The sequence below is a fragment of the Protopterus annectens genome, chromosome 10.part0 (genome assembly GCF_019279795.1).
Source record: "Protopterus annectens isolate FY-2018-M chromosome 10.part0, PAN1.0, whole genome shotgun sequence".
In the NCBI taxonomy this organism is placed as follows: domain Eukaryota; kingdom Metazoa; phylum Chordata; order Ceratodontiformes; family Protopteridae; genus Protopterus; species Protopterus annectens.
The window spans coordinates 418,797,637-418,824,764 of NC_056744.1; the positions used below are offsets into that span (position 1 = coordinate 418,797,637).

The following is a 27,128-nucleotide window of genomic DNA, read 5'->3' on the forward strand; positions in this document are numbered from 1 at the left end:
CATACTGCTTATAAAAGCATACAGTAAAATAAAAACAATACCTTCATCTACAAGCAAACAGACCACATAGGTTGTATAGGATAGAGAATTATAGACAAGTCCCAGCAAAGAAAGGGGGATGGAGGGTGGGTAACCTGGACTGCAACAGTTAATACACTCTAACATCTACATTTATGGTAGGTACACCATACCTGTACTATGTTCATCGTATTTCGCTGTTGCAGTCATTACACTTGGGTTGAATCCCAAAGCTGAGGTAGTGCGGCTGGGTCTAAATAGGATTAGGAGAGGCTATGAGGCCCTGCAGAACTGCAGTGGCAAAGCCTGCTCTGGATTTAGAGTAAAGAGGTAAGTGATAATGCTTGGTAAAAGTGTGCACTGAACTCCAAGTTGCAGCCTCCAAACTTTCCTTGGTTGGTAATCCTCCGAGAAAGGCTGTTGAAGTGGCTGCTGCCCTGGTAGAATGCGGCCTAATATTCTTAAGCACTGACTTGCCATGCTGTGCATAGCAGAAATGAATGCAGTGTCCTATCCATTTTGAAACAGTCTGCTTTGAGATAGCCTTTCCTTGTGATCCTGCAGCATATGCTACAAACAGTTGCAGTTTTTCTGAAAGCTTTTGTTTTGTCCAAGTAGAAGCATAGCTGCCTGTGTATGTCCAAAGAGTGCAGAAGTCTCTCCCCTTTATTCTGGGGATTTGGATAAAATGTTGGCAAATGAATGCTTTTGTTAAGAGCCACACTGGATACTACCTTTGGCATAAATGTTGGGTTTGTCCTTAGAGAAACCCTGTCCGGATGAAAAATGATGAAAGGTTCCACTGCCATTAATGCCTGTAACTCTGAGACTCTTCTTGCTGAAGTTATTGCTAGGAGCAGAGCAATTTTCCATGATAAGAATTTTAGATCAGCTGTATTGGCTGGCTCAAAAGGAGACAGTGTGAGCTTTTCCATGACAAAGTTGAGGTCCCATGTAGGTATCAGTGCTTTCTTTGAGGGTCTTATGTTTTTTGCCCCTCTGAGGTACTGTCTTAGCAGTGGATGTGAGAAAATAGGAGGTTCCGTATTGTAATGAGCTGAAATGGCAGAGGCATGGATCTTAATTGATGAGAAGGATAGGCCTTTGTCCAGCATCTCAGTTAGGTATTGCAAAATCTGAAGAATATTTGGAACAAGTGGTTCAAGTCCATGTGCCTGGTTCCAAGCACAGAATCTCTTCCATTTTTCTGCATAAGATTTCCTGGTGCTGGGCTTCCTGGCTTCCAAAATGACATCCATAACAGCTTTAGAGAGAGGTGTGTTGTGAGTGGCTATATTATTTGCCATGCAGCCAGATTTAAGGTTCTGAGTTGGCTGTGCAGGATCTGATTGTTTTGTTGAGTCAGAAGGTGAGGAATTTGAGGTAAAGTCCAGGCTGGGCCTTGAGACAAGTTCTTTAGGATTGGGTAACCAGTGCTGGCGTGGCCAGTCTGGGGCAATCAGAATCATTTTTGGCTTCTCTTGTCTGACTTTTAGGAGTACTTTGGGAAGGAGAGGCAGTGGTGGAAAGGCATACACTGTTAGGATTTTCCAGCTGAATGATAGAGCATCCACTTTCCATGCTTGAGAGTGACAAGTCCTTGTGCAGAATCTCTGTAGTTGGCAGTTGTGAGGGGAGGCAAAAAGATCTATGTCTGGGCATCCCCATTTCCTTGTTATCATCCTGAAGACCTGTGGATCTAGTTTCCACTCGTGAGGGTCCATGAGGTTTCTGCTTAGTCTGCCAGAGTATTTCTCTTTCCTGGCAGGAACTGTGCCTGCAGATGTACTTGATAGGTCAGTGCTGTGTTCCACAAAGTCATGGCTTGTCTGCAGAGGGGGTAGGAATGTGTGCCCCTTGCTTGTTTATGTACCACATAACTGTAGTATTGTCCGTCTTTAGTAATAGTTGTCCTGGATGTAGTAGATCCTTGAAGGTTGTCAGGGCATTCTGTACAGCTAGCATCTCTTTTTGATTGATATGAAAATGCCTTTGGTCCATGGGCCACGTGCCCTGAATACATTTTCCTGCCATGTGTGCACCCCAGGCATAATCTGATGCATCTGTTGTTAGTGCCTGCCTGGCTGTGGGTAAAGTGAAAGGCTGTCCCTTGTTGTGGTGACAGGCCAGTGCCCACCATCGAAACTCCTGTTGCAGGCAGGGAATAAGAGTTATTATTGTTTCCAGGCTGTGGCAATGTTGAGTCCAAACACTTTTTAGATACCATTGTAGCTTCCTCATATGAAGTCTTGCATATGGAATAAGCAGGATGCCATGAGGCCCAAAGCCTGCATAATTTTTCTTGCAGGTAGCTGGGTCTTTGTTGCCATCGTTTGAAAGTAATGAGTCAGTTGCCTTTGCTTGTCTGGCGTGAGATAAGCCATCTGGGCAGTTGTATTTAAGCTTGCACCCAGGAATATTATCTCTTGAGAAGGCACTAGTTTTGATTTATTTTCATTTGCTGTGTACCCTAGGCAAATTAGTAATCTTTTTACAAACGCCAGATGCTTTAGTAGAGTGTCCTTGCTCTCTGCTTGAATAAGGCAGTTGTCCAAGTAGGGATATATTTGAACTCCTTTTTGTCTGCAAAATGCAATTACTGGTGCCAGGCATTTTGTGAAGACCCTGGGTGCAGTAGATAAGCCAAAGGGCAGTGCAGAGAATTGGTAATGCATTGAGCCAGCTATGGTATCTTCTGCAAGATTGTTTGATTGGGACATGCAGGTATGCCTCTCTGAGGTCCAAAGTAACTAGCCAAGCCTTCTTGCCCAACATGGGTAGAAGTTGCTGCAGTGTCAACATTTTGAATTTTGGAACATCCAGGAAGGTATTTAGACAGGTCCAGTACTGGTCTCCAATCTTTGTCCTTTCTGGGTACCAAGAAAAGTCTTGAGTAAAATCCTTGCCCCTATTCTACTAGATAGATACTAGATGGGTTGCAAACTGGCTCAAGGACAGAACCCACATGGTTAGAATTGCTGGAGCCATGTCAAACTCCAAACCAGTTACAAGTGGCGTCCCACAAGGCTCAGTCCTGGGACCTCTCTTGTTCGGTATATATTTCTCGGAGGTAAAGGCAAACACGGAAGGACTGTGGCTGACCAAGTTCGCAGATGACTGCAAACTGGGCGCCATAATAGACTCTCCAGCAGACACAAGCATCCTCCAAAAGGGCCTCATAGAAACAGACAACTGGTGCCAGAGCCATGGCCTCAAGCTAAACGCCAAAAAGTGTATAGTCATCCCCGTTGGCAAAAACAAAGTGCCCACAAATTACCACATAGGTGGTAATCCATTAAATACAGAAGAAGTAATTAGGGCCCTGGGGACCCAAGTTGACAGCAATCTCTCATTTGACAACCACGTGGCCAAAGTGGTTAGAAAAACATTTTATATAGCCCACCTAATCATGAAGGGATTCACATCTAGATCAGGGGAGGTCGTTGTGCCTCTTTACTCATCCCTCATAAGGCTCATAACTGAGTACAATGCCCCTTTCGGGATGTACCTTACCAGACACCTGCAGCAAATGGAAAGACCCCAAAAGTACCTCACCAAGAGGATCAAAGGGTTCAAACAGATGCCACATGCTGCCCGGTTAAAGAAACTCCAGCTCTACTCAGTGGCATACCGCCTGCTCAGAGGCGATCTGTGCCTGACGTATAAAGCAATGTCCAACCCGGAATTAATGGACATGCTGCACCTCAGAAAATCCAAATCCCATCGAGCTATGCGCTTGAGAGACTTGAACTTCAGCACTGAAATAAATAGGACATGCTGGAGGGACAGATTCATAACCCAGAGGCTCCCTTCACTCTGGAATAAAATCCCAGTCCAGGTTAGGCAGAGTCCCTCATTGACTCTCTTCAAGAGGAATCTTGATGAGTGAATGTGAGATCGTAGGTTTACCCCGGGTATCACTTCTGTGTCACTGTTAGACAGAGGCACAGTATACTAACCTCGAAAAAGGGCATAGCAAAATTCATTTAAAATGGGTGGCGAAAGCCAAACACACTCTGGCAAGGCTTATAAATGCCCTAGGGCAGATAGCTTAGTATGAACCTACTGTGGTACTTTTTGAATAGCCCTCATTGTCCATGAGAGCCGAAATTTGTTTTTGTGCCTTTGCCCATTGATTTTGTGGCAGGCTGGCATACCTTTTGACCTTGGTAGGGTGTGAAAGTGGAACCTGTAACCCTGAGAAACAATATTCAGTACCCATTTGTCCTGGGTGATCATGTGCCAATTTTGTGAGATAAGTGCTAGTTTCCCCCCTAAGGGTGCTGCCAAAAGGTAAGTGCTTGTCATTTGTAGAGGAAAGTCATTGGGACTGTTTCTTATAAGGTTATGATTTGTCTTCTCCGCCTTTGGGGGCTGAAGCACCCCATTGTTTAGGTCTGTATGAGCCTTGGGGCTGAGATCTGCCTCTTGGGCATCTGGATCTGCCTCTTTGTGGCCTGTCTGACACTGGAAAGGACCAATTTTTAGAAGACCAGTTCCTGCTAAATCTAGGTGGCTGAACCTGTAAGAAATCATTTACTGTCTGCATTGATTTTGCTTTATCCTCCATTTTCTTTAACACCTCTTCTGCCTCAACACCAAACAAAGTATCATGCTGTAATGGAGCATCCAATAATTTTGCTTTAACATGATCAGGTAAAATCAACCAAGCGTGCCTTTGAATGACAGAACCTGTAACTGCGGCTCTGCAAGATGCCTCTAATGAATCAAAAAGTACAGTTTTGTACCTACCATATATGTAGATGTTCGAGTGTTCACACTGCTGCAGTCATTACACTTGGGTTATCCTGCCATCAGGCGGTCCCGCAGTTGGCCAGAGTTCCAAACTCTTGGTCCGGCGTTGGTTGCTGTCGCTTCTTCCCTGACGTCAGTGGTAAGATGCATCAGACGCCATTTTCTTCAGTTTTTCTTGCCCCAGATGTCAGGTGCCCCCAAGAAGGTATGCAATACGTATTGCTAATAAAAAATATACATATAAAATAAAAGCAATACCTTCAGTTACAAGCAAATACACCACAAAGGTTGTATAGGATAGAAAGGTATAGATAAGTCCAGCTAGTTCAAAGGGGATGGAGGGAGGGTAACCTGGGCAGCAGCAGTGTGAACACTCGAACATCTACATTTATGGTAGGTACAAAACTGTACTATGTTCGTGTTACACTGCTGCAGTCATTACACTTGGGTAGAATCCCAAAGCTAAGGTTGGGTGGCTGGTCTATAAAGAGCTAGAATTGGCTATGAGGCCCTGCAGAACTGCAGTGGCAAATCCTGCTCTGGATTTAGAGTAAAGAGGCAAGTGGCAATGCTTGGTAAAGGTGTGCACTGAACTCCAAGTTGCAGCCTTCAAAATTTCCTTGGTAGGTACTCCTCTGAGAAAGGCTGTTGAAGTGACTGTTGCGCTGGTGGAATGTGGCCTAATGATATTAGGGACTGATTTTCCATGCTGTGTGTAGCAGTAATGAATACAGTGTCCTATCCATTTGGATATAGTCTGCTTTGAGACAGCCTTGCCCTGTGATCCTGCAGCATATGCTACAAACAGTTGCTCAGTTTTCCTGAAAGCTTTTGTTTTGTCCAAGTAGAAGCATAGCTGCCTGTGTATATCCAAAGAGTGCAGAAGTTTCTCCCCTTTATTCTGGGGGTTTGGATAAAAAGTTGGCAAATGGATGATTTGGTTAAGAGCCACACTAGATACCACCTTTGGCATAAAGGTAGGGTTTGTCCTTAAAGAAACCCTGTCCTGATGAAAAATTATAAAAGGTTCCACTGCCATTAATGCCTGTAGCTCTGAGACTCTTCGTGCTGAAGTTACTGCCAGGAGCAGAGCTGTTTTCCATGATAAAAATTTTAGATTGGCTGTATTGGCTGGCTCAAAAGGTGGCAGGGTCAGTGTTTCCAAAACGAAATTGAGGTCCCAAGTTGGTGTTGGTGCTCTCTGGGGCCGTCTTATGTTTTTAGCCCTTCTGAGGTACTGCTTTATCAAGGGATGAGAGAATAAAGGAGGATCTGTGTTGTAATGTGCTGAAATGGCAGAGGCGTGGATCTTAATTGATGAGAAGGATAGGCCTTTGTCCAGCATCTCGGTTAAGTAAAATCTGAGGAATGTTTGGGACAAGAGGGTCAAGGCTTTGAGCCTGGTTCCAGGCGCAGAATCTCTTCCATTTTTCTGAGTAAGCTTTCCTGGTGCTAGGCCTCCTGGCCTCCAAAATGGCATCCATAACAGCTATAGAAAGAGGTGTTGTCTGTTTGACTAATGAATCTGCCATGCAGCCAGGTTTAGGGTTTTGAGCTGACCGTGCAGGATCTGACTGTTTTGTTGAGTCAGAAGGTGTGGAATTTGAGGCAAAATCCATGGTGGGCCTTGAGCCAAGTTCTTTAAGATTGGGTACCAGTGCTGGCGTGGCCAGTCTGGAGTAATCAGGATCATCTGTGGTTTTTCTTGTCTGGCTTTTAGGAGTACCTTTGAAAGGAGAGGCAGTGGTGGGAAGGCATAAACTTTTAGGCTTTTCCAGCTGAACGAGACAGCATCCACTTTCCATGCTTGTGTAGAATTTTTGTAGTTGGCAATTCAGTGAGGAGGCAATAAGATCTATGTCTGGGCATCCCCATTTTTGCATTACCATGCTAAAGATTTGTGGATTCAATTTCCATTCGTGAGGGTCCATGACATTTCTGCTTAGATCGTCTGCCAAAGTATTTTTCTTTCCTGGCAGGAATTGTGCTTGCCGATGAACTTGATACATCAGAGCTGTGTTCCACAAGGTCATGGCTTGCCTGCATAGGGGATAAGAATGAGTGCCCCCTTGCTTGTTTATGTACCACATTACTGTGGTGTTGTCTGTCTTTAATAATAATTGTCCTGGATGCAGAAGGTCCTTAAAAGCTGTTAGGGCATTTTGAACAGCCAACACCTCTTTTTGATTGATGTGAAGATGTATCTGGTCTGTGGTCCACTTGCCCTGAATGCATTTTCCTGCCATGTGTGCTCCCCAGGCGTAATCCGAAGCATCTGTTAGAGTCTGCCTGGCTGTGGGTAGGGTAATAGGCTGGCCCTTGTTTAGGTGACATGCCTGTGCCCACCATCGAAACTCCTGTTGTAGGCAGGGAATCATTGGTATTACTGCTTCTAAACTGAGAGAGTGTTGAGTCCGAACACTTTTTAGGTACCTTGTAATTTCCTCATATGCAGTCTGGCATATGGTATTAATAGTATGCAGGATGCCATGAATCCCAGGGCCTGCAGAACTTTTCTTGCAAGGAGATGGGACTTTTTTTTGCCAGTAACTGAAAATATTGAGTTAATTGAATTTGTTTGTCTGGCGTGAGATAAGCCATCTGGGCCGTTGTACTTAAGCTGGCACCCAGGAATATAATCTGTTGTGAGGGCACTAGTTTTGACTTCTTTTCGTTTACTGTGTACCCTAGAGAAATTAGCAACCTTTTTACAAATGCCAGATGCTGTAGAAGAATGTCCTTTGTCTCTGCTTGAATGAGGCAGTCGTCCAGGTATGGATATATTTGAATTCCTTTTTGTCTGCAAAATGCAATTACTGGTGCCAGGCACTTTGTAAAGACCCTGGGCGCAGTAGATAAGCCAAAGGGCAGTGCAGAGAATTGGTAGTGCATTGTACCAGCTTTGAATCTGAGGTATCTTCTGCAATTTTGTCTGACAGGGACATGCAGGTATGCCTCTTTGAGGTCCAGAGTAACAAGCCAAGCCTTCTTGCCCAGCATGGGTAGAAGCTGCTGTAATGTCAACATTTTCAATTTCGGAATATCCAGGTAAGTATTTAGAACTGAAAAGTCTAGTATGGGCCTCCAGGCCTTGTCCATTCTGGGGACCAGGAAGAGTCTTGAGTAAAATCCTTGTCCTTGTTCCTGTTGTGGTACTTTTTGAATAGCTCTCATGTCCATGAGGGCTGAAATTTGTTTTTGTGCCTCTGCCCATTGATTCTGTGGCAGGTCTGGTATTCCTTTTAGCCTTGGTAAAAGTATGAAAGTGGAACCTGTAACCTTGAGACACAATATTCAGAACCCATTTGTCTTGGGTGATTGTTTGCCAGTTTTGAGAAAAAGGCGCTAGTTTTCCCCATAAGGGGGCTGCCAAAAGGGAAGTGCTTGGCATACGAAGGGGGAAGTCATTGGGACTGTTTCCTGTAAGGTTGAGACTTGTCCTCACCTCCTTTTGGGGTTGAAGTGCCCCACTGCCGTTGTCTGTTAGAGCCTTGGGGTTGAGATCTGCCTCTTGGGTGTCTGTATCTGCCTCTCTGTGGCCTGTCTGACACTGGAAAGGACCAATTCTTTGCTGGCCAATTTCTGCTAAATCGAGGTGGCTGTACCTGTAAGAAATCCTTGACCGTTTGCATAGATTTAGCTTTATCCTCCATTTTCTTTAACACCTCTTCTACCTTAACACAAAACAAGATATCATGCTGTAAAGGAGCATCCAATAATTTTGCCTTAACATGATCAGGTAAACTCTGTTCTTTTAACCAAGCATGCCTTCGAATCACAGAACCTGTAACTGCGGCTCTACAAGAGGCTTCTAAAGAATCAAAATCACATTGCAGAGTATGTTTTCCCACCTGTTCAACTGCATGCAATAAATCCTGCATTTCTTTAGTCAGGAGCTTCTCAGCTTGCAAGCATTTTCTGTTTTAACTGAGCCATTAAATATTGTTGGTACTTAAGCATGTGAAACATGCAATTTAAAGCCCTTACTGCTAAAGTTGCAGAAGTGTAAACTTTCGTCCCCCATCTATCCAAAGCTCTGGAATCTCTGTCAGAGGGTACTGGATTTTTTGCAATGGAAGCCTTAACCCCTTTTGGACCCTGGGAAATAGTTTCTGGATCTGCAGAAGGGTTTTTATAAAGAAACTTGAGAGTCAGGGACTCTATAATACCTATCTGGTTTGGCTAGTGCAGGGGGCAAAGAATCAGGAGATAAGCTGGATTCAGAGAACACATCATCCACAATATCTAGCACAGGCGGAATAGCCAAGGGCCTGTGCTGAGGCAATAAAAGGAAATCCCTGAGCCTTTTCTTGGATTCTGAATAATCCTGACATTTGTAATGGAAATGCTCCCTCATGGTATGTAAAGTTTTCCCAAAAGAATAATCCACAGTGGGTAAAGAGTATCCCTGGTCTGAAGAGGAATCAGAAGAAATGGAAACCTGATCAGAGGAATCAGTCTGTATCCTGCCTAGGCCTTTTCTCAGGAGGGGGAGGGGAACCCCTGATTAGAGTAATGAGGTCTTCGGCCATTTTAAGCATCTGTTTCTTAGGTATGGAGGACTGTCCAGGAGAATGCTGTACTTGCTTCTTTGTCTTTAATGGTACTTTTGTCTTGGCTGTTGCTTTAATGGTAAGTTGTGAAGGTCTGAAAACACCCTCAGAAGCAGATGCCTGCTCAGCGGCTCTGGACCCATCTGAGGGATTAGTTTCCGTAGGCCCAATACCTTGAGTTTCCAGAGGCCTAGTTGTCTGCATGTGGGAGTCGGAGGCGGCCTGTGGCTCTGAGGTAGCAGGTGTCGGGGGCTGCGAAAGCACCTCACTGAGAACCGGCAACTGGCCTAGAAGAGGTTTTGTCGTCGGTTTTGGACCTCGGATGCCTGTCTTTATCCTTGCCTTTGCATTTTTTCGAATTGAGGTCGTCGGTTGATCCGACGGCATAGTATAATTGAACCTTCGGCCAAAGTAGTGCAAAGCAAAATCAAAACATCTTTTTATAGTGCGTTTGTTAAATCTAGCACAAAACTGAATCTAGCACAAAACCGTCAACTAGTGACGTCGTGATCAGGGCCTAGGCATGGAATACAGTAAGAGTGGAAGTCCTTATGAGGTATTTGCTTCCCACAAGAAATACAATTAACTTTTTCTGACATCGGTCAGAGGCAAGAAAAAAGTTTCCCCAACAGGGTACTTAGCTTTATTGAAGACTTCGGATCTGAAATTCGACTTCGAAAATCTTGGGAGTCAGCCGACCGGCACTTGTGAACTGCTTCTGCTTCGGGCACCGCGCGGCAAGAAAGACTGAAGAAAATGGAGTCGGAAGCATCTTATATACCCCTGGCGCACTGACATCAGGGAAGAAGTGACCGCAACTGATGCCGGACCAAGACTTTGGAACTCTGGCCGACTGCGGGACCGCCTGACGGCAGGATAACCCAAGTGTAATGACTGCAGCAGTGTAACATGATGAACATCCACACTGCAAAGTATGCATTCCCACTTGTTCAGCTGCATGCAATAAATCCTGCATTTCCTTGTTCTCAAGACATTCAGAGCTTGTAAGCACTTTTTGTTTTAGCAAAGACATTAGGTATTGTTGATATTTAAGCATGTGAAACTGGCAGTTTAAAGCCCTTACAGCTAAAGTAGCATAGGTGCAAACTTTTTTTCCCCATCTGTCCAGTGCTCTAGAATCCCTATCAGAGGGAACAGGGTTTTTAGCAGTGGAAGCCTTGACCCCTTTGGGACCCTGAGAAATAGTTTCTGAATCATCAGCAGGGTTTTAATAAAGAAATTTATGAGAATCTGGAACCCTGTAGTACCTATCTGGCTTAACTTATGCAGGGGGTAAAGAATCAGGAGTCAAACTGGATTCTGAAAAAACATCATCAACAATATCTAGTACAGGGGGGATAGCAAGAGGCCTGTGCTGAGGCAATAAAAGAAAGTCTCTGAGCCTTTTCTTGGATTCTGAATAATACTGGCTCTCTCAATGGAAATGTTCCCTCATGGTGTGCAGGGTTTCCCCAAAACAGTAGTCCTCAGGAGGAGAGGCTGAAGGGATAGATTCTTCAGCATCAGAGTCCTCATACGGAGGAAGAGAGTATTCCTGTTCTGAAGAGGAATCAGAAGAAATAGAAACCTGGTCAGAGGAGTCATAGTCAGTGTCTTGCCTAGGCCTTTTATCAGGAGGGGGATGGGAGCCCCTGATCAAAGTAATTAGGTCCACGGCCATTTTGAGCATCTGTTTCTTTGGCATGGATGACTGTCCAGGAGAATGCTGTACTTGTTTCTTTGTCTTTAAAGCTGTTTTAGACTTTGCCTTGGCTGCTGTAGAGGTCTTGATAGTAAGCTGTGTAGGTCTGAAAACACCCTCAAAAGCCGATGCCTGCTCAGCGGCTCCGGACCCATCTGAGGGAATTGTTTCCATAGGCCCAATACCTTGAGTTTCCAGAGGACTAGCTGTCTCCACGTGGGAGTCAGAGGCGGCCTGTGGCTCTGAGGTAGTGGGTGGGTGTCAGGGGCTGTGAAAGTGCCTCACTGAAAACCGGCGAACCGGCGACTGGCCTAGAAGAGGCTTCGTCGGTTTTGGACCTCGGATGCCTGTCTTTTTCTTTGTCCTTGCGCTTTTTATGGACTCCGGTCGTCGGTTGTTCCAACGGCATTATATAGTTAAACCTTCGGGCAAAGTAATGCTTAATAGTGCGTTGGGTGAATCTAGCACAAAACCGACAACTAGCAACGTCGTGGTCAGGGCCTAGGCAAGGAATACAGTAAGAATGAAAATCCTTATGAGGTATTTGCTTCCCACAAGAAATACAACTGTTAACTTTTACTGACATCGGATTGGAGCAAGAAAAAGTTTCCCCAACGGGGTACTTAAGCTTTATTGAAGACTTCGGATCTGAAATTCAAATTCGAAAATTTCAGGAGTCGGCCGACCGGCACTTGCGAACTGCTTTTGCTTTGGGCACCGCGCGGCAAGAAAGACTGAAGAAAATGGCGTCGGCTGAATCTTATATACCCCCTGGCGCACTGATGTCAGGGAAGAGGCGACAGCAACCAATGCCGGATCAGGACTTTGGAATTCAGGCTGACTGCGGGTAGCCTGCCAGCAGGATAACCCAAGTGTAATGACTGCAACAGTGAAACACGATGAACATCATCTACAGTAATACAACTAAGAAAACTAACTACAAGAAAAGCTATCAAGCTAAACTAACACTTTTTTATGATATATTACATTTTTACTGGCCAGAGCTGTCGAAACACTCCCGATATGTTGCAGGGGCAAACGAGATCTGAGGAAGCACCAGTGCATCATGGGATGCGGAGTAGGCCACGAACTGGTCGAGGACCTTGAGCTTTTGCATTTGGCTGAGTCAGAGCCATGGATCGGCTCCGAACCCATCAGTGAGAATGAAGTCGAGATAGAACCATTTCACATCACTGGTTTACAAAGAGATGACAAGAGAGAGGTGACACAGGGGCCTGGAGATGGGCTTGGCGAAAGACTCAACTCTGTAAGTGGCCTGTTTACAGTCCAGACTAGGCGTGGACATTGAAAGCTCATACCAAAGACAGTAGTGTATATTCTCTTTATGTTCTTGGGGTCAGATTGTACTTTATTAGTTACTGAAACAGACTTGTGTGCAGTTTCTTGCTATTTATGGCAGTGGTGGGATTCAAACTCCATCGAGTACAGCCATCCCAAGTCACAGTTGGTGGCATTCTCTCACCTAGAGGTCATACTAGGGCAGTGATATCATCCTCCCTTCACAGCGGTGGCATTGGTGCCAGAATGTCACAGTTACAGTGAAGTCAAGTGGTTAATAAATACAATGGGAGTTAACTGTCAACAAAACACATTTAGTGCACGCCACTCTCTGAAATAAAAGTTAGTCAAAATGAATAGCTTTAGTACTCGCATATAAAACACCACATCATTTTAAAGTAATACAGCTACAATTTAAGTCAAAAAGGTAAAGTAAGCTAGGATGGTAAACAAACAATACTTTTTAGAAGCTTTTTATAATGATACACCTTTCATGCAATAAACACAACACAGGATTTAGGACAGCATAAAATGATTGTGAAAGGCAGAACCAGTCTGATGATGCAGAGGTAGAGCTAATCCAGGATTTATGAGACGCACTTAGATTAATTTCATTGTACTTAATGACTATGAGCTTCTCATTTTCTAGATGATAAAAAAATGTCAAAAAAGGCTTAGTCTAAACCTATCATTAATAATCACTGCTGAAGTGGGTCACAGTGGATTGGACAACACAGCATTCCTCACTCCCTTTATCAATTTATGATTTGCCAACTGTCATTCAGAAAACGTTTTAGCATACCAAATGTCTCCCATAATGCATTATTAAGTTCAAGTGACAGCTTAATATAAGCCAGTATTATAATACTGCAAAAAATGATCTTTAATCTTACAAATCAGCAAACAATGCAACTGCAAAATCAGTGACAAAAAATAGTCATATTCAAGCTCAAATTATGATCAATTTCAAAGACCACACTACCTAAACACAGCTGTGTCAAAAGTGCTACAATAATAAATATTGCACAGTGGCTTTTCAAAGTGTCTGTCCTTCAACCAGATTTTTTCAGTTTAAATAGAAACCGAAGTTGAAGACAATGGATTGCTTTTAGTATTACAATGCAACCTTCCTGCATCAATGTTGCTACTAATGCGTTAATTACAAATATATTCCATAAGGATGAGAAAGAATATGGATAAGCTTAAATAAGAATCAACTTCCTTGACACGAGATAAGCAGTAATCTGCACATACCTTTTGTAAAAATATCAACAGGTGAACCATCGGGTAACAGCCATGGCCATCCCTTGAACTGCCATGCAGCACCTTGCACAAAAACTGCTACCACACGATCCCTAAGAATGGGGAACAAAAAAAAAAAAAAGAACTGTAAATGTCAAGACCTTTTGCCAGACATCAACGTAATTCTGCAAAAAGACTCACTCAGATAACATAGCCTGTTCAACATTAATGTGAGACAAAATAAAATGTTCACACTAGCATTTTTTTTCAGCTTAACAAACCCAAGAAAAATTAATGAATGTTGTACTTTACACCATTTATTTTTTCCACACAGAAGCCTCTTCAGTCAGAACACATGCATTTCTGTGCAGCTGACCTAGTGAAGAATTTCATCTTCGTCTCCAAAACAAACTCAGTTTCTGTCCCTTTTTACTTGGTTACAAAATGAATCCTTTTTATTGATGTCAAAAGGTGCCCCTTTTATTGAAGGGTGTTACCAATTAATTCAGTCCTTGAAACTAAAAAAAATGTTATTTATATGCCAAATAAAATTTACCATTTTTCATTGACACTTTTATATTTAGGGATCAAATGCACATCAAACTGACTCAAAACATGTAACACAGAACTAAAATGCATCACACAGACTCAATACAAGCTGTCAAAGTAAGAAACAATTTTATATTCAGCAAAATTAGCTTGTCTGAAACAAACCATTGAACTGTTGGTGAAACTGCATAAACTTTTTTTGCAGGGGCTAAACCCCTTGCACCTTTTCTCTGAGGGGCTTCACCATCTTTAAGTGTACAGACAGCAAGGGTGACCTTAGTGCCCACACATACCACAGTCCCAAAACAAAACAATGTATTTTTTTTTCACATTTGTTCTTTGGGCCAGACAACACTCTCTTCAAGTAAGACTAATGCCAGACGTAAACAAGAGCTTACAGTGATGCACTATTGCAGCAAACGTGATATTCAGATGCAATCCATCATTCAAGTTACCATTTTTGTATGTACATTCAGTTGTGTTTACGTAAAAAGTGCTCATGATAAAATACAGGACTGGAGCATAGAAAAAAAGTTAATTTTTCTGTGAGAAAAGCACTATGTGCATAAGGCTTAGGTAAAGAATAAAGTTCTGTTGCAATTTACTGGGGGTCAGCCAGCTCCAATGGCATAGAAGGATAAAGCACCTACTACGACTCAAGTAACCAGAGCTCATTAAGTGGCTCAGGCATCGGCTGGCACTGGCCAGGGGAAGGGAGGAGTTATGACGTATCACCAATTCAAATCTTCTTGGGGGAGTGTTTGAATGCTCGTGCCTTCGGCATTCAATCCCTTGGTATACTCCCCACTACACACTAGAAACCTCCCCAGTACACACTAGAAACCACCCAGAAGTACAGCCTCCTGGTAAAGGAAGAGCATTCTTCATGGGTTAAGTCATAAGACAGAAATAACTGACATGCCTTCTCAGATGACCTTTGCATGCCAAACCTCAGGGCAAGTTACTGAGCATGCACTAAGGTGTTGGGGTTAAAAAGAGAAACCAAAAAAAAAAAAAAAAAACAGCCACCCAAATGAGATTACCTTCTCAGTTAGGTCTCACCCTCAGTAAAAAGGGAATGAATGGGCCAACTGGCAATGGGGGACTGATTGTCAACAGACAGTAAAAAAAAAAAAAAATGCAGTGATCAAAGGTAAGATACAGAGGAACGTTGGGTTAATATATATATGTATTTAGAAATATTTACAAAACTATGAATACTTTAAACATTTGTAAACATTTAAAATGCTAGTTAAAAGTTGCTTTGTGCAAGGCGTTTTGGTTTTTATGACTAATATATATATGTATATACACACACACATAAATAGGAAAAGAAGAAGGATGGGAAGTGGGAAGGTGGTGACAGTGGGGAAAATAATTGTAGGGGCTGTAGGGGGCTAAGCAATGAGGAAAAAAGTGGGGGAGTGAAGAGGACTTTATGAATGTGGTGGAAAAAAATATATGTTTGTGTATATATGTACACATGCACATATATACATATATAACTATATACAAACATAACTATATACATACAATATATATATATATATATATATATATATATATATATATATATATATTATATATATATATATATATATATATATATATATATATATATATATATGTATATGTATTATATAGAATAGTTGTATAAAATCTTACCATAACCATAGATGTTCTTCTCTTCCATGTTGCAGTATTCTTGGTGTGGGATTTCCAACCTAAGGCAACCCGTATGTCGGCTCCTATACAAAAGCCTCAGCTTAGCTGTTGCAGTTGCATGGGACTTCACACGTAGGGCCATAAACCAGGGGCCTTAAATGTGACATCTGCACGCACAGACCTCAGAACTTGAAAGCCCAGCAGGACAGAAGTAGAGTAGCCAGTGATGTCCAAGACAGATTAATGATGAATATTGCAACAGGAGACATCTATGGCTATGGGCTATGGTAAGACAACTTTTTCTATGTCTTCTTCCCTGTGTTTGCAGCATTCTTGGAGTGGGACAGTACCACAGCTTAGCTGGAAGGAAGGTAGGAGGTAAGAATTGCTCTGGCAAATCCTACATGTGCTCTGGAGACACTGTCTGAAATGTGAATGGTGGGCCATGTGGCTGCTTCTAGTATGGATGCAGTGTCCAGGCCCTCTGCCATTGCCCTGGTAAGTGAGCTTTAACTTCCCTGTGGGAGTATTTTGCCATGAAGAAAGGCCACAGCCAAAATAGAAAAACCCTCCAAAACCCATGTACAAACAACATCTACCACCCAAACCATACAACCACTCCAAACTACAGAGGGGAAGGAGGGAGGATTGGACTGCAGCAATGTGGATCTTCGAACATCTACATTTATGGTAGGTACAAAACTGTACTATGTTCTTCATCTCACATTGCTGCAGTCATAACCTGTGGGTAGAATCCCAAAGCAAAGGTAAAGGGAGGTTGGCAAAATCATAAAGCATTTGGAGCTGCTAATATGCCCTGTAAGACTGCAGTGGCAAATCCAGCCCTAGATTTGGAATAAAGAGGGAGATGGTAATGTTTAGAAAAGTGTGCACTGAACTCCAAGTAGCTGCTTCCAAAATATCTTTAGTAGCTACACCCTTAAAAAGCAGTAGAAGTGGCAGTAGCCCTAGTGGAATGAGGTCTGATTCCAGCCGGAATCTCCTTACCATGATGAGAATAACAAAAAGCAATACAATGGCCAATCCACTTAGAAATAGTTTGTTTTGAAACAGGTTTCCCCTGAGAGGCCAAAGCAAAAGAAACAAATAACTGTTGAGACTGTCTGAACCTTTTAGTCCTGCTCAAATAATAACGCAACTGCCTGTGAATATCCAAAGTGTGCAAAATTTTCTCCCCTTTATTTTGGGGATCAGCATAAAAAGTAGGCAAATGAATAGATTGGTTCAAGGCCACATTTGAAACCACTTTAGGCATAAAAGTAGGGTGAGTACGCAGAGATACCCTATCCTTATGAAAAATCAGGAAGGGTTCAACTGCCATAAGAACCTGTAATTCAGATACCCTTCTAGCAGACATAATGGCCAACAAAAAAGCAGTCTTCCAAGACAAAAACTTTAACTCAGACGTAGCTGCAGGTTCAAAAGGAGGTAAAGTAAGTTTTTCCAACACAAAATTGAGATCCCAGGAAGGAGTAGGAGCTCTACGCGGGGGTCTTATGTTCTTTGCCCCTCTAAGGAATTGCTTAAAGGATGAGAGAATAATGGTGGGTCACAGTCATAGTGAGCAAAAATGGCTGCAGCATGAACTTTTACAGAGGAGAAAGACAAACCCTTGTCTAATAATTCCGTAAGATATTAACACTCAAATCAGGCCTGGAAACATCAAAGCTCTTTGCTTTGCTCCAAATAAAAAATCTCCTCCATTTATCAGCATAAACTTTCCTTGTACTAGGCCTTCTGGCCTCCAAAATAACATTCAAAACTTGTTGAGGAAGCTGCGACCCTCCAGGTTCTAGAACAGAATATGCCAGGCTGTTAGATGCAGGGACTGAATCCTGACATTGAGGAAATGATTGCCTGCCTGAGACAAAAGGTGTGGAATTGAAGGCAAAGGCCAAGGAGGCTCCCGTACTAAACTCCTCAGCAGAGGGTACCAGTGCTGTCGAGGCCAATCTGGAGCTATTAGAATCATGGAGGGCTTGTCTTGTCTGACCTTCGAGAGCACCTTGGGAAGGAGAGGCAGAGGAGGAAAGGCACAGACGTGAAGACTGCTCCAACTGAATGATAGAGCATCCACTTTCCAAGCTGTTGGATGAAACATCTTTGTGCAAAACTTTGGCAACTGGAAATTTAGTGGAGAAGCGAACAGATCTATGTCTTGAGTCCCCCATATCACTGTCAACTGTCGAAATACATAAGGATCCAATTTCCACTCGTGGGGATCCACCATCTGTCTGCTCAAAACATCTGCTAAGGAGTTCTGTGCTCCTGGCAGAAACCTTGCCTGAAGAGTGAGGTGCAAACAGAGCAGTCTCCCCCAAAATCATAACTTGCCTGCAAAGAGGGTACGAATGGGTTCCCCCTTGCTTGTTGATGTACCACATGACAGTTGTGTTGTCTGTTTGAATCAACACTTGTCCTGGGTGAAGTAGATCCTTGAAAGCCATCAATGCAAATTGGACTGCTAGCATCTCCTTCAAGTTGATATGTAAATGTTGAAGTCTGGCAGGCCACGTGTCTTGAACCCATTTTCCATTGAGGTGAGCTCCCCAAGCCTTGTCCGAGGCATCTGTCGTTAAGATCTGACTCGCCTCTGGTCGGGTCACAGAGAGTCCCTTGTTTAGGTGACATTCCTGAGCCCACCACAAAAATTCCTTTTGAATGCAAGGTATTATCTGAATGACAGTGTCCAGATCGTGGCAGTGTTGCGTCCATACATTTTTGAGATACCACTGTAGCTTCCTCATATGCAGTTTGGCATTGGGAAGCACCAGAATACAAGATGCCATGAACCCCAAGGCTTGAAGGACTGTCCTTGCAGTCAGCCTGGACCGTAGAGACAATTGTTGGAAGTAAAGTGTAAGGTTTCTTTGTTTGTCCAGGGTCAAAAAAGCCATCTGAGAAGCTGTATTCAGTCTCACACCCAGAAAGCACATTTCCTGAGAGGGTACTAGACTGGACTTTGTTTCGTTCACAGAATACCCTAGGCACCTTAACACTGCCATAACATACTGTAGATGGTGAAGTAGCTTGTTTTTGTCTTGAGCAAGAATCAGGCAATCGTCCAAATAAGGATAAATTTGTATTCCTCAACCTTAAGAAGGCTATTACTGGAGCCAGAACCTTTGTAAACACCCTGGGCGCAGTAGATAAGCCAAAGGGCAATGCAGAGAACTGATCATGTAAAGTCCCAGCCCGAAAACGCAGGAATCTCCTGCAACTGGGCCTGATAGGAACATGAAGATAAGCCTCTGAGATCCAGAGTTACCATCCAGTGATCTTTGCCCAACAGAGGCAGAAGTTGTTGCAACGTCAACATTTTGAATTTTGGAATGTCCAGGTATGTGTTGAGGATAGATAAATCCAAAATTGGCCTCCAAGTGTTTCCTTTCTTTGGTACAAGAAACAGGCGAGAATAAAATCCTAGGCCCACTTCTGACGGAGGGACCTGCTGTATAGCCCCCATTTGAAGAAGTAAAGAAATCTGTTTGTGAGCCTCTACCCTTTGCTGAGGAGGAACGTCTGGCATGCCTTTGAAAGGAGGCAATGTGTGGAAATAAAACTTGTAGCCTCGGTCTATAATGTCCAACACCCATTTGTCCTGGGTGACTAAAAGCCAGTTTTGCTTGAAGAGTGCCAACTTTCCTCCCAGAGGAGCTGCCAGACAGGAAGGATCTGGCAGCTGAAGATGCAGGTCATTGGGCCTGTTTACGAAAGGACTGGCCCCTGCCCTCACCTGTAGATTGTGCAGGGGAACTCCACGTTCTAGGCCTGAAAGAACCCTGAGCTCTGCCCCTACCACGTCTAGATCTACCCCTAGACTGTAAATCAGAAGAAGGATAAGCCCATCCCTTAGTAGGCCAATTCCTGCTAAACTTAGGGGGCTGCACCTGCAAAAAATCTTTAACAGTCTGCATAGACTTAGCCTTGTCTTCCATTTTCTTGGAGTACCAAACAAAACTTCAGACTGCAAAGGAGCATCCAAAATTCTAGCCTTAACATGCTCTGACAAGTTCTGATCCTTAAGCCAGGCGTGCCTGCGAATAACTGATCCAGTGGCAGCCACCCTGGAAGAAGCCTGTAAAGCATCGAAACCACACTGCAAAGAATGCTTACCCACCTGATCAGAGGCATGAACCAAATCCTGTAATTCCTTACACTCTATGCCCTCTGCCAAAGCATCTACCTTAGATTTTAACTGAGTAAGGAGAAAATTCTGGTACTTCAACATATGAAACTGGCAATTCAAAGCCCTCATTGCTAGAGTGAAAGAGGTATACACTTTTTTACCCCACCTATCCAAAGCTCTAGAATCTTTATCCATAGGAACTGGATTCTTTACAACAGAAGCCCTGACCCACTTAGGTCCCTGGCTAATAGTTTCTGGGTCAGCCCTTGGGCTCTTATACAGATATTTATGAGCCTCTGGCACTCTGTAATACCTATCTGGCTTAACAGGTGCAGGAGGCAAAGAGTCTGGATTAAGAGAAGCCTCAGAGAAAACATCCTGAACAACATCCAAAACAGGAGGTATAGCCAAAGGCCGATGTTGTGGTAAAAACAAAATTCCCTAAGCCTTTCGGGAATCTGAGAAATCCTGACCTTCCCATTTAAAATGCTCCCTCATAGAATGCAGGGTTTCTGAAAAGAAAAATCCTCTGGAGGAGAAGCAGAAGGACTGGAATCCTCTGCGTCTGAATCAGAATAAGGAGGAAAATCCTGAATGTCTTCAGTCAAGACTCTGAGTAATCTGAAGCCTGTTCCAAACTTTCCACCTCTGGCTCCACCCTAGGCCTCTTATCTGGAGGGCATAGAACCCTGATTAAGGAAATCAAATCTTCTGCCATTTTAAGCATGTGTTTTTAGGCACAGAACCTGCAGAACTAGGACTGACACCTGAGGAAGGCAAACCAGGCCTGACCTTGGAAGGTACCTTAGAGACAGAAGGAGAAGGCCTAACCACCTTAGGCAAAGAAGGGAGTACAGCAACCTGAGAGGCCCCTCAGCCTGACCTGACTCCTGAGAGGCCACATCTTGCAAAATTAACGGCTCCCCTGAGACTCAACTGAAACCTCGGCTGGATCTACAGATTCCACCGAAGTTTCTAAAGAACCGGCGTCCGAACGGACGACTCATCCTGCTTGGACCTTAACGATTTTTCCTTGCGCTTCTTAGCGGTAGCGGGCGCCGGAGGATCCGACGGCATATTGTAATTACACCGCTTACCGAAGACAAGACTAGCGCAATCTAACCTACGTTTAATGGTGCGCTTATTAAATCTAGCACAGAAGCGACACCCGACTACGTCGTGCTCAGGCCCCAAACAAGGAATACAGAGAGAGTGGTAATCCCTATGCGGTATCTGTTTCCCACAAGAAATACAATTATTCACTTTTTCTGACATCCGGAATTAACTGAGGCAAGAAAAAACAAAAATATTCCCCAACGGGGTACTTAGCACAACTTGGTTTCGGTCTGAAACTCAGAATACAAAAATTTCAGAACGCCGAACGGCACTTGCAAACGCTGCTTCTGTTTCGGACCATGCGGCAAAAAAGACTGAGGATATGACGTCGGTCATGCACTTTAATACCATGGCGCACTGACGTCAGATCTGAGCGCCCATGACCGACGCCAGCCTAATACTTTGGTATTCGGGCCGACCGAGGACAGCGGACTACCCCACAGGTTATGACTGCAGCAATGTGAGATGAAGAACATATATATATATACATATATATATGTGTGTATATATATATATATATATATATATATATATATATACACACACACACACACACACACACAATGAAACTTACACTTATACAGGTATTTACTTTATGTAAAGAGTTTTGTCATAATGGTCAAAAGACATCAATAAATAGGAAAAAGAAGAAGGATTAAGGTGGGAAGTGACAGGGGTGGGGAAAATGGGATAAATAATTGTAGGGGCTAAGCAATGAGGAGGAAAAGTATGGGGGTAAAGAGGGACTTTACATGAATGTGACGGGGAAAATGTATATGTTTGTGTATATATGTACACATGCACATATATACATATATAACTATATACAAACATAACTATATACATACTATATATATATATATATATATACATATATAAATATATATATATATTATATAGAATAGTTGTGTAAAATCTTACCATAACCATAGATGTTCTTCTCTTCCATGTTGCAGTATTCTTGGTGTGGGATTTCCCACCTAAGGCAACCCGTATGTTGGCTCCTATACAAAAGCCTCAGCTTAGCTGTTGCAGTTGCATGGGACTTCACACGTAGGGCCATAAACCAGGGGCCTTAAATGTGACATCTGCACGCACAGACCTCAGAACTTGAAAGCCCAGCAGGACAGAAGTAGAGTAGCCAGTGATGTCAGTAATAGGATCAAGGAGCCATTTTGTGGTAAAATTGGTCCATGGGAAGGGTATAACCCCCAGGAGACTCAAGACAGATTAATGATGAGTGAAAGAGAAGGATAAAGGGGGTTAGACGGGTGGGAAGGAATATTGCAACATGGAAGAGAAGGACATCTATGGCTATGGTAAGATTTTACACAACTTTTCTATGTCCTTCTATTCCTGTGTTGCAGCATTCTTGGAGTGGGACAGTACCACAGCTTAGCTGGAAGGAAGGTAGGAGGTAGAGGAAGTGGATTCCACAAAGCCCTGCAGAATTGCTCTGGCAAATCCTACATGTGCTCTGGAGACACTGTCCAACTTGTAGTGTTCGGTGAAATGTGAATGGTGGGCCATGTGGCTGCTTCTAGTATGGATGCAGTGTCCAGGCCTTTTAAGAAGGCTTTGGAGGCTGCCATTGCCCTGGTAGAGTGAGCTTTAACTCTCTGTGGGAGTATTTTGCCATGGTGTGAATAAGATTGGCAAATGTTTTTTTCTAATCCAACATGCGATAGTTTGTTTGGAGACTGCCTTGTCCAGGGCCCTGGGGTGGAAGGAAACAGAGTTGACTGGATTTCTTATGGATTTTGTTTTACTTATGGTAAAACCTTAGCTGTCTGTGTACATCCAGGGAGTGGAGAATTCTCTCACTTTCATTGATGAGAGGGGTAAGAAGGTGGGTAGATGAATAGATTGGTTTAAAGACAGATCACTGACCACTTTCGACATAAAGGAAGGGTTAGTTCTTAGTGTTACCCTGTCCTTGTGGAAAGTAGTGTATGGAGGGCAGGCAATTAGGGCCTGTAATTCAGGCACCCTTCTGGATGAGGTTATGACCACTAGCAGGACTGTCTTCCAAATGTACATTTGCAGAGTAGCGTACTAGCAGGTTCAAATGGAGACTGAGTTAGTTTTTCAGGATGAAGGTCAGGTCCCCAGGTGGTGGGATTTTTTTTTTTTTTTTGGTGGTCTGATGTGCAAGACCCCTTTTAAGAATAGCTTCACATCGAGCCTGGCTAGTTATGGAGGGTCTAGTGGCAGGCAGGCTAAGATTGCTGAAAGGTGGACTTTCACTGAAGAGTAAGAAAGTCCTCCCTTTACTAGTTGACACACACAAGCAAAAACTAGGGGTGGATATGCAATGCATGGATGCCTGCCCTTGCCTAGACACCATTTTGAAAATCTCTCCCATTTAGCTAAGTAGGATTTTCTTGTAGTAGGTTTCCTGGCCTCAGTCAGGACTGAAAGCATGTCTTCTGAGTAGTGGTGCCTGAAGGGAATCAGAAGTTTATCACCCACAGTGTCAGTGACCACATCTGCAAGTGTGGGTGGATGAGGGTTCCCCTTTTGTTGTGTCAGAAGGTCCACCTACTGGGGTAACTTGTGGTGACTGCCCTTGGCTAGACTGAGAAGTAGGGGGGACCAGTGCTGCCTTGGCCAGTAGGGGGTCACCAATAAGATTTTTGGTTTGTCTTTCCTGATTTTTAGGAGGTCTTTTTGAATTAATGGGAAGAGAGGAAAAGCATATAGAAACCTTCCCTTCCATGAAATGCGTCTACTCTCCAAGCTAGTGGTGAGTAGGTTTTGGAGCAGGTGGTCTGCAGTTGTCAGTTCTGGGCGGAGGCAAACAAGTCTACTTGAGGTGTGCCCCACAGATGGACAATATCTAGAAAGACATTCCTGTCCAGCATCCATTCGTGATTTGGAGAGGATGTCCTGCTGAGAAGGTCTGCTTGTTTGTTGCCCTGCGAGGGGATATAGGTTACTTGCAGGGACAAGTTGTGCTGTGAGGCTAGATCCCAGATTAGTAAAGTTGTTATTCTGCCAACATGGTACGCTTTTGTCCCTCCCTGCTTGTTGAGGTATCACATAACTGTGGTGTTGTCTGTTATTACTTGGAGAACACCTGGTTTTAGGATTGGAAGGAAGGCTTTCGGTGTCAGAAAGACTGCTGTCATTTCCCTCATGTTGATGTGTTTGTTCTTTAAGGAAGGGTGGCACTTTGCTTGAACCCTGCAGTTTGCCATTGTGGCTTCCCATCCCAGGTCTGAAGCATCTGTATGCAAGAACTGCTTTGGGGTGGGTAACTGCAGCGGAAGGCCCAGGTTCAGCTAAATTTGCTGATGCCACCATTTTAGCTGACTGAAGGCAGGGTAGGACAGTGATTTCCTGCTCTAGAGGATGTTGGTGCTGAGAACATACATTTTTTAGATACCACTGTAGCTTTCGCATGTGCATTCTGGCTAGTGGTAGCATGAGAATGGTGGCTGCCATTAGGCCCAGGGTTCGTAAGAGTTGCCTTTGTTGGGTCTGCAGAAGGGCTTTGAAGTGGGAGGGCAGGGAGCTGACTTTGTCCTGAGGAAGAAAGGCTTTCATTAAGACTGTGTTGATCCTGCAACCCAGAAATACTTTGTCTTGTTCTGGGGTCAAGGAAGATTTTGGGAAGTTGAGGGTTAACCCCAGTCTTTGGAGTAGCCACATGGTGAAATCTAGATGGATTGATAGGGTTTCCTTGCAGTCTGCTAGGATCAGGATGTCAACCAGGTAGAGGTAAATCTGAATCCCTTGTACTCTGCAATAGGCTATGGCCAGTGCCAGGCATTTTGTGAACACTATGGGAGCAGTGGACAAACCAAAGGGCAATGCAGTAAACTGGAAGTGAGAGGAGGGTCCCGAAAAGCATAAGAATTTCCCGTGGGAAGGTTGAATGGGTATGTTCAGATAGGTTTCTTTCAGGTCGAGTGTGCCCATGAAAGCCAGGGCTGGTATGAGAGGGAGTAAGTTTTGTAGGGATAACATTCTGAAGGTGGGAACTTTTAAGAATAGGTTTAGGAAGGAAAGGTCTAGAATTGGTCTCCATGGTCCATCTTTTTTGGGGACCAGAAACAGTCTTGAATAGTGGTGTGATCGTGCTTTTGGCCTAGGCAAACAAATGCAGCGGTCGTGCGCATCTTTATGGGGTACTTTTACTTCCCACCCTGGAGGGACAGGTTGCATAGTACCAAAGTCCAGAAGGCCTTTCAGAATCTGTGGGAAGATGGGTGTCTTATTTTTTGGGGGAAGGGGATGCCCCCCTTAAGGGTGGCCTTTCTTTCCAGGAGAGGAAGTATCCTTTTTGGATAATAGCCAGAACCCATTTGTCTGTAGTGATGGTTTTCCAAAAGGGGAGGCAGTGGGAGAGGCAGGCAAAAGGTGGGCAAGGCAGTCACGCACTGTTGGAGCCTCCGATATCTTGAAAGGGCTGTTGGGGGGCTGAGAGACAGCTGGTCTGGAAGTGGTTTGTCTTCTGGCCCCTCTTTTGTGTCCTGAAGAGGTAGGTCCAACTGGGGCAGGATTTCTCCTGACAAAGGTGGCTTTGGCAGGGTAATTCCTGTAATATGTGGGAATAGGAGACACCAGAAGATGCTTGATGTACTGCAGTTCCTTACTTTTTTCTTGCAGATTTCTGAATAGGTCTGCAGACTGTTTTCTAAACAAGAAGTTAGGGTCCAGAGGAGCAACTAAGATTTTTAGACTTGAAGTCTTCTGCTAAGTGTTGCAGACATATCCAGGAACATCTCCTAAGTACAGTGGCAGATGCTGCAGATCGTGCAGAGGCCTTTGCAGCATCATAACTACATCTAATGGAGTGTCTGGCTACTTGGGCAGCCAGAGATAGTTTGGAAGAGATGTCAGATTTAGTGGGGCAGTCTGGAGTAGCAGCCAGCAGAGTGGAGGCTTGACAGACCAGGTCCAGAAAATATTTGGTCATATGGGTTTGATAGCGGATGGCTCTAAAGGCCAATGTGGAAGAGGTGTAAACCTTCTTTCCAATTCTATCCAGTGTTTTGCTATCTTTGTCTCTAGGTAAGAGAGGGGCAGACGGAATCAGTCTGGATTGTTTATCTGGAGAAATGGCAATCACAGAGTGGTTTGACTAGAAATTTCTGGTCATCAAGCACCTTATAGAAGTGGTCTGGCCTCATAGGGGCAGGTGGCTGAGAATCTGATGTCTTATACACTGGGGAAAAGGCATCTAAAATAGGCTGGGATGACAGCTGGAATGGCAGAGGGGGAGGGAGACTCCACTTGTAATAGTTCAAAATACCTTTTTTGAGTATCAGACATTTGAGAGGTAACCCATTTGAACTATTCTTTCATTTTGGTTATGGTCTCACTAAAGGTGATGTACTCTGGAGGGGGTGTCTCTTTCAATGGATTCTTCATCTGGGGAATAGTACTCTTGAGGAAAGGCTATTTGGGAGGTGTAAGATATTGATTCCTCAGAAGATGAGCAATAGGACTCTTGCTCTTCCTCCCTGTCTTGTGAAGTAGGTGGGAGAGGAGATAGAAGCAGGCCTAGGGCGCAGGACAGAAGAGTAGATGGAGAAGAGGTTGACAGCCTAAGGGCCATAAAGGCCTGCATCGAAGATGAGGTGAAGGACTGCCAATCAGGTAAGTGGGTGTAGCCAGATGTTTGGTTTTCTGTTTCTTTTTAACTGGGTTAGTCTTAGACGTATGCCTGGAATCGGATGCCTGGCTTAGGGTAGTTGTGTCAGGAGGAGATATCCCAGTCAGAGGCTCAGCTGTGTCTGGTTCCCCCTCGACCTTGGAGATAGCCCTATGTCTGAGTTAGTTCCGTGGACGTGCTTGTCATCAAGTGCAAAGCAGCTTCCTCAAAAGTCACCATTGACATGGATGGATCAGTCAGACGTCCCTCAACTCCTAAATTGGTATCTGGCAGGGTGTCCAAAAGCAAAGAGGCAGTGGAAGAGGGCCTAGGAATCTTGGCCTTTTGTGGAGGTTCATTCGGTGCTTCCGAAATGGGATTCACCCTAAGTGCCAATTTTTTAAGTCGCTGGTTTTCTAGGCAGAGATTAAGTGCAGCCAGACGGCTGCATAGGGTCTTAGGAACGAAGGACTGGCA

General features: G+C 44.0%; 1 protein-coding gene across 1 annotated transcript in view; it reads right to left on the reverse strand.

Annotated features, from left to right (window-relative positions):
• Positions 1–27,128, reverse strand: part of CDC73 (cell division cycle 73) — a 2,122,897-nt gene that overhangs the window by 140,212 nt on the left and 1,955,557 nt on the right. Inside the window, exon 15 of the mRNA XM_044085321.1 lies at positions 13,582–13,682. Within this exon, the coding sequence (XP_043941256.1) occupies positions 13,582–13,682 (101 nt within the window). The remainder of the gene's footprint in view (positions 1–13,581; positions 13,683–27,128) is intronic.